The sequence below is a fragment of the Staurois parvus genome, unplaced genomic scaffold (genome assembly GCF_062004578.1).
Source record: "Staurois parvus isolate SC_StPar_1 unplaced genomic scaffold, SC_StPar_1.0 ptg000114l, whole genome shotgun sequence".
Lineage (NCBI taxonomy): Eukaryota > Metazoa > Chordata > Amphibia > Anura > Ranidae > Staurois > Staurois parvus.
The window spans coordinates 6,289,989-6,297,564 of NW_028317910.1; the positions used below are offsets into that span (position 1 = coordinate 6,289,989).

Sequence of the window (7,576 nt, forward strand, 5' to 3'; positions counted from 1 at the left end):
TTATTGGTGTAAAAGATTATGGCGGTTTTCCTGATATCACTGCTAAAATCTCCTCTTCTTCCTTCCAGTTAAGCGAAGAGCTAGAGAAATGTGAGCATGAGAGTGCGGAACTGCAAGAGTTCGCCAATGCTATCCTGCAACAGATCGCAGATCACTGCCCCGACATCCTGGAACAAGTTGTTAATGCCTTGGAAGAGTCGTCATGACCTCACCCATCCGGGGTAGCAAAGGACGTCCTTCACGGCCCTGTTACATGGACACAGTGTTAGTCAACGACTTTTTTTGTTTCCTTCCCCTCCTCCATCGCACAGGTGGGGGACCCGCACACACAGCCTTGCACTGCCTGTCGGCTCACTGCGCGCTTTCGCAGCAGCTGACCTGTCTCATGGAGTTCTGGGGTGGCAGCATTGATCCCTCAGGACCAAAAATGATTTCTTCTATTCCTTCAGCACGGATCTGACCTTTCCCAAGTCCTCGGTGGGTTCACCCATCTGTTCTACAACCAACCCTTCAGATACGTTCTACAGAGATGCAATAATAGTCTGCCTTGGGGGGGCCTCATGTTATAGTGTTTGAATGCAGCTGCGTCAGGGGCCTGTCACACCAGTCCCAGAAGGTGTCAGCAAATTAAACTGTTACAATGGGATCACTTTTAATCGAAAGAGATTATGTTTCTGTCCTACAACCTACCAGCACTACATGCTATCAGACCAGGCAGAGGTCTGTTCATTTCCAACCAGCTGCCTTTTTCTCCAAGCTTTTTCTTTGTAGCTTGTGTGAAAAAACACCACCTGAATTATTTCTGATTAATGGCTCTACAATTCCCGCAGCTGGAGAATATTTCCCAGTCCATCACTAGGTCAAGTTTTTTTGGTAATTGATATTACCATCTTGCACAATAGCCAGAGTAAGATTTAATAATGCAAGTCTGTCTCCTCAATAAAAGCAGCTTGTAAAATGATGTGGCAGTATCCCAGATTTGAAGGGCAACTCTGTTTTTAAGCAATGCCAACAACCACTGCCTACCTTTTTTCATTTTTTGTTGTTGTTTTTTTACTTTTCTTTTTTATGAAACTGATCTTTGCTTCTGCACCATGCTTTAAGCTGAATTAGGTGATGCCAATTTTTTTCCATTACTTTTCATGTCTCGTAGCCACGCCTTCTGACACACGCATGAACTGTATGTGCTGCCTGAACGCATCTCCACCAACCCTGGTGCATGAAAATCATACAGCCAAACCTGCAATTGGGAGAGGATTCAGATTGTGTCACTCATTAAAGTAACTGTAGATGGTGCTAAACATGAACTGTAGAAGGGGCTAATAGTTTTCATATAAAGGATTAGGAGCAAGTACAATAAATTGGAAATTAAATTTCCATCATGGATAACCATTTTTTAATTTAGCAGCTTTTGAACATTTTGGAAGATCGAGTCTGACATCTAGGTTAGTGCAGGCATTTGACTTTACTGTCAACGGTTAGAAGCTAATACGTAAATCTTGTCTTTGCCCTTGTGGAAAGCATATAGAGTTTTGATTAGTATCCCAGATGACCTGTTGGACATTATAACTTTTCCAAAATCATCCACTTTTACTTGAATCATTGGCTTGTCCATTCTGCACAAAAAGGACACCCCCTTGCCTCTGTCAGCCTCAGGAATCAAGCTTATCATCCAAAACCTGAACAATTCAGGTCCAAAAAAAGGGGTTAAAAGGGGGTTTAGAGGTGAACACCAGAAATCTGAACCCATTGCATCTCTTTAAGAGATGCATTGAATTGCACAGGCTTTTCTACTAAGCTATTACCAGTCATGGTCAACGGTTCCTATCAGTCTTGAGATTATGCTAAATCTCTACACTTAGAATTTTCTCAGAAACCATAATGTGTCATATGTTGGCCATTTGACTCTTTTTGCAGGATAATTTTGCCAACAGTTTTAGATGCCTCTGTTTAGACATATAAAGTAACCTTGGGGTTTCACAAAAACATTTAGCTGCGTGCACACCGGTTGTAAAGTGGACCATCTTACTGGGTAAATCAGATTTTCCAAGAATTTAAGCCCCAGAATTCACTAGCGGCATTCTCATAGTCCCAAGTGAGCTAATAGGCATTCTTGTTTGTGCCTTAAAATGATCATAGGTCATGAGTGAACAGGACAAGTATTACTTAAGACCACCGTTTGGCTGTTTTTGTTGTGAAGACCAGACTAAAATGCTACATCTATACGTTTTGGCAAATTTAAATTTTAGGTTGTTGGTTTCTCTCTGAACACATCTTATGCCATATTCAGTAGACCTCTAGGTGCAGCAGAAACAAGTTTGCATTGTTTGTTTTTCACTTAATCACTTTCCCACCCAACCCAATACTGTGCAACTATGAGGGTCATTTTCTCTGTTGTTAACCTGAAAATCCGTTCGTAGCGAGAAAAAAGGGCTGTATGATCGAACCTTATATCCAGGGCACCGTGGCCATTATGACTGTTAGATCAATACATTTCATAGCCCCAGTTCATGCTGTGTACAACAGTGATCCAGCAACTTTACTGAGGAAATAAATGCTAGTCAGCAGATGGAAGTTGAGCTGGTCGCCGAATCTTAAGGGCATGATTCTTCTTGAAAATTTTAGACCAACTAACTCCAAAAAAGGTAATGAGTTGGACATTTAGAAGTATGAAAACCATAGGAACTGGCACACTGTACCTACAGCCAAGACGATTTTAGGATTCAAAACACTAAGAAAGGAACTGTATTTTTGTCCTTGGCATGGAAAGCTGCTAGAATGGTTCTTTCAAGCAAACATCTGCGTGGAATTCTTTCATGGGTAATCATTGTTACTTTGAATGTAGAATGCAAGACATCGCATACAAGTTACAGCTCTCTGAATTACTTTGAGAAGTTACTGCTTCATATTATCTCTTTTACAATAATCTGTATTGTGTGGAACACAAAAACAAAATCTCTTTTTATTAAAAGGAATGTCCGTTTTTTGGGTGGGAGGGGGGCATAGAGCTTACCATTTCAAGGATAGCTATAAATATATATAAAAAGATAAAAAGGTGTTTGTAACTACACTACAAAAAGATCTTTACTGAGCAAAATGGCTGGCGCTGCTAAAACTTTTTAGAATAAAACTATTGGGAAGGGGGGGAATTTTTTTGAAAAATTTTTGTGTCAAAAATAAAATAAGAAAAACCTCCATTCCTGGTGTGTTTTGAGGAGTAATGTGTCACCTGAATTTTTCAGGCCTTTTTACTTTATATAAATATATATAAATATTTTTCTTTTCTTGTGGTTTATGCCTGCGCCTGGCCCTTAATGAACTCCTCTTATTTGTGTACATGTCTAATGTCTGTTACTTACTGTATGGACAGGATGACCCCTGTTTTTGTTCAGATTGTTGGTGCATTCAGGGGTGCGACCTGGTCAGCCAACCCACAGAAGTAGAGAAAAAAAGTGTGCGTGCATATAAACTGTTATGGCACACACGTGTATAGACGTATGATGTGTGTGTGTGTATGTGTGTGTGTTTTACGTATGGAATATTTGCCATATTGAAAATGTTTTTGTTTTTTTTTTTGTTTCTCTTGTACACTACAAAAAGCAGTGAACATCAAGAAAAAATTCCCTCCCAGGTAAAGCTCATCAGAGTGTCATGTTGTTTTCAGTTGGGTAACATTTGTGGGCAAGCAGTTAAAAGATAATGTACTTTTTTAGGAACTCTAAACAGCCCAACTGCCCTCCTGGTCTTTCCCATACAATATATACCCCTAGCATTGACCTTGGAGACATCAGCGGATGAACTCGTGCCAACATTGGATGATGCTGAAGTCTTCCATGGAGACGGCTGGCCAGTGGGTGTTGTGTTGAGTTTTTCCAAGGACTAGTCGAAAAGCCTTTTCCTTGCAAGAAGACAGCTTTTCATATACACTATGGAAAAAAAAGCCATGCCATAGTCCACCGGCTCCCTGGAGGACTGAGCAGCTGCCGGGTGTTTTTATAGACAAGGTCATTTGAGAATCTGAAGTATCTGTTGGGGGATTTTACATTAGATCAGGTGAGTGAGGGTGAAAGTAGGGCTTACTACTTATACAAGTATAGTCGCCATCAGCTGGCCTCCTGTGGCAACTTTTTGAATCAGATTTTAGTGATGATTGCATGTGGGTTTACATAGACATTCCCAATTGAATATTCTTGGAGAGGATGTAATTGACTGGTTTATGTTACGTTGCAAGACAGTTTTTTTTCCCTGGAATTAGGCCAATGCTGGGTGTAAATGGCCGCTCTTCTACTATCGGCAATAACATATAGGCTTGGGTGATCCAAACGTGCAGGTTCACGTTGTTAAAGGATAATTTGAAAGACAAATCGTGTCCACATGTCTATCTGATGTTGGTGCTCATTTACTTTCTTACAAAGCTGAGGTATTAATTCTCATTTCCCCCACAAAAACGGATAGATACATTGATGCACACAGCAATGGTGAGACATCAGCCCATACTCAAACTCACAAAGATTCAATCCTGACATGCAGATTGGTCACCTTCATGTAGCAATGAATGCACAATTTAGGTGGAATTCTGGACAAAAAAATGACATATATGGTGCAGTCTGTGAGTAGCAATAACATAGTAGTTTTTTTTTCCTGAGTAACCCCTCTAACATAGTTTTATTACCTGTTGTTTCTGCAAGTACATCAATTATTTGGATATGTAGTTTTGGACCTTAGGCTTTAACTTGTTTAAAAGTCCATTTATTTTGCCTAACACCAGCAAACACTTTTAAGCAGTTATAGCAAAAATATTTCCTTTGAAATGAAGATTTAAGCCATATGAATAAAAGCTGACTGTTGTAAGCACCTCTGGCGGTGTAACATGGTTTTTCCTAACCCCTATAACTGTCACGTTTGCTGGACACCTTGGCCTGCTACAGAAAGTAGAAAAATGATTTGATCTACTAGTAGAATTAACAGGTAATAAAGCTATGTTACAGGGGGGACTTTGAAAAACAAAAATATCTGTGTTAATGTTCATCTCAGATTGCATAATGTGTGTCGTATTTTACTTTGTTGTCCATAGTTTCACTTTAAGGCTACGTTCACACTAGCTTTGTCAGCAGGCATCAGACAGGCGTTTGGGAAGCATTTTTAATGCTTCTCAAACGCCTATGAAATCCTGCACATGGCAGCACACAGTTCTGTTTACACGGAAGCGTTAGCGTCGCGTCACGGCAAAACTGACGCCTCGGGTCGAGGCAGGAGGAGTTGAAGCCTCCCATTCAAGTCTATGGTGCCGCTCCGCAAACGCCTGCCAGGCATTTGCGATGTGGTTGTGATGGGGTTGCGGAGCGTTAATACCATTTAACTTCATTATAGGAGTTTGTGGTGCGGTTTTAACGCTTGGCAAACGCCTCAAAACCGCGCATAGGGCGTTTTGGGAGCGTTTGAGGAGCATTAAAAATGCTTCCCAAACGCCTGTCTAGCGCCTGTTAAACGCTATAGGGGCGTATGGCAAGAGTAGGAAATAAAGTCAAGTGTAAATGAGCCCTAACTTTCCTTTTTTAGGTGAATTTGTACAAACTAGCCATACAGCCAAAATGCAGACACCTTGTGGTGCCTTCAGGTACCTTTTTTAAATAAACTTCTAACCATTTCCTACACACTCAGGATGCTGCTATTTGTTGGATGTACTCTGTGAAGAAGGCCTTGGCTTCACGCTAAGCGCCTTCTTGCCAGACAACAGTCCAATGCCTTAAGTTGGTCATACATTGTTCCTCTGAATCGGCCTAAATTCTATCAGTAGATAGAATCAGCTCATCAAGTCAAAAATTCATTTGACTTTTATCTACGGAACCAGGCTGAAAATTGTCAGCCGGACAGCCTCTGCAGCCAATCAGCTGCAGACACTGTTGTGGTGTTCTGATAGCTGGCACTTGAAGCAGTCAAAATACAGTAGTAGGGTAGAGGGGTTTCATCCATCCACACAAATGGGGTGATGAACGAAATATGTTAGTGTATGGCCAGCTAAAGCCTCCATGAAGATAAAAGCCCTAACGTTTTCTGTTAAAGGGTATGCTTAAGATCCTACAGACTGGGGCTTAGCACCAAGTTAGTCAGAAGTTGTATAGAGTGCCTGCAGTTGGCAACATTGCTAGTTTAGACATATCAATGTATATAACAGGTTCACTTTAAAGGGAGGAATGCCAACCACTGCACAGAGAGTGTGCAAAAAGTGGAAAGCTTCTGTGTCATAGTTGTGTTAAGGAAGTTCTTGATGCCTCAGTTATCAAAAATGGGAGGAATTGGACCATATCTGGACCCCATTAAGCATAGGTGAAATAATAGCAAGGGTGGTAAAGGCACAAGACCACTATGTTAGGCTAAATGTAAGGAAAGCTTGGCCGCGCCCTTTCACAATCATAGAGCTTTACCTTGGAGCATTTGATCAGCTGCTTTTTAACCCTTTGCATTGCCGACCTCCGTGGGGCTACAAAGGCGTTATTCCAATTTTAGATCTTCACACGGAGCGGGGGGAGGGGTTGGGAGGGGGGTGTTATGAGGGCTATTGAATGTATTCTGTGGCATGTTACAGGGGAGGGGAGGTTTGATGTCTTGTGAGAAGGGAAAATTATTTTAGGGATTGTAAGGTGGCCCCCATTGGTCAAGTTATGGGGACTGCCAATTTGCTGCTGGCCGACCCTCCGCTATTGTTTAATGTCCAGTATGTTTCTACATGTTACAATGTACCCCTCTGCTGCCCATGCAGACAGCCTCGAAGTACCCCTCCTTTACAACGTAGGGGGTTCATTGGTGTCCTCCCTCTGTATTTTATTGGGCTGTTTTGTGCCTTTTTCAAACCTTGTAAAAACTTTTTTTTAACAAAAAAGAATTCAGTCTTCTCCTTTCCAGAGGGTTTCGAGGGTGGCATTCATCTGTATCCCTGGGCTCCTGGCAGAGAAAAGATTCATGTATCCCTCCCTGTCATTCTTTATGTACCAATATTTTTTTTTTATTGTTTTTTGGGTTTTTTTCCCTGACACAAGATGCCAAAAAATGTTAAAAAATAAAATAAAGAAAAAAATTAATGAAGAAAAGTGTGACGTTTATTTTATCAACTGAATTAAGTGCATCAAAGACATTAGCTTTTAGTTAAATACAGAAAATATGTATGTGCTTACCCCCCATTCCTGATTAGAGGAGGAGCAATAATTGTGCACCCTCATGTGTGTCTGCATACAGCAAGGCAGAGCAAAGTGTGATACATTTGATTAAAGCAGGCCTAACATCAGATATTTTATGTTGGGTTCACGCATGCTAATATGTCAGTGTAACACGTTCTGGTGTTTATTACCTTTCACAGAGATCACAACACTCCCTCTGACAATGTCTTCATCTGCTTTTTTCTCTGGGCAAACAAAAGCATCTTTGTTAAGGTATTATACAGGATCAATGTACAGTCAGTGTCTCTGTACAGCACTGCAGAATATGTCAAATGTATATACAGTTGTGTTCAAAATAATAGCAGTCAGACATCACTAACCTGATCAATCACTGTTTTTGGTAGAAATGATATTTCTACATG

General features: G+C 40.9%; 1 protein-coding gene across 8 annotated transcripts in view; it reads left to right on the forward strand.

Moving 5' to 3' along the window:
* Window positions 1-7,088, forward strand: part of ERC1 (ELKS/RAB6-interacting/CAST family member 1) — a 352,762-nt gene extending 345,674 nt beyond the window's left edge. For all 8 annotated transcript variants that reach the window (XM_089671795.1, XM_089671801.1, XM_089671796.1 and 5 more), the window contains one exon: window positions 69-7,088. In XM_089671795.1, coding sequence (XP_089527921.1) covers window positions 69-206 — 138 coding nt within the window. In that variant the 3' untranslated portion in view covers window positions 207-7,088. The remainder of the gene's footprint in view (window positions 1-68) is intronic.
* The last annotated feature ends 488 nt before the right edge of the window (window positions 7,089-7,576 follow it).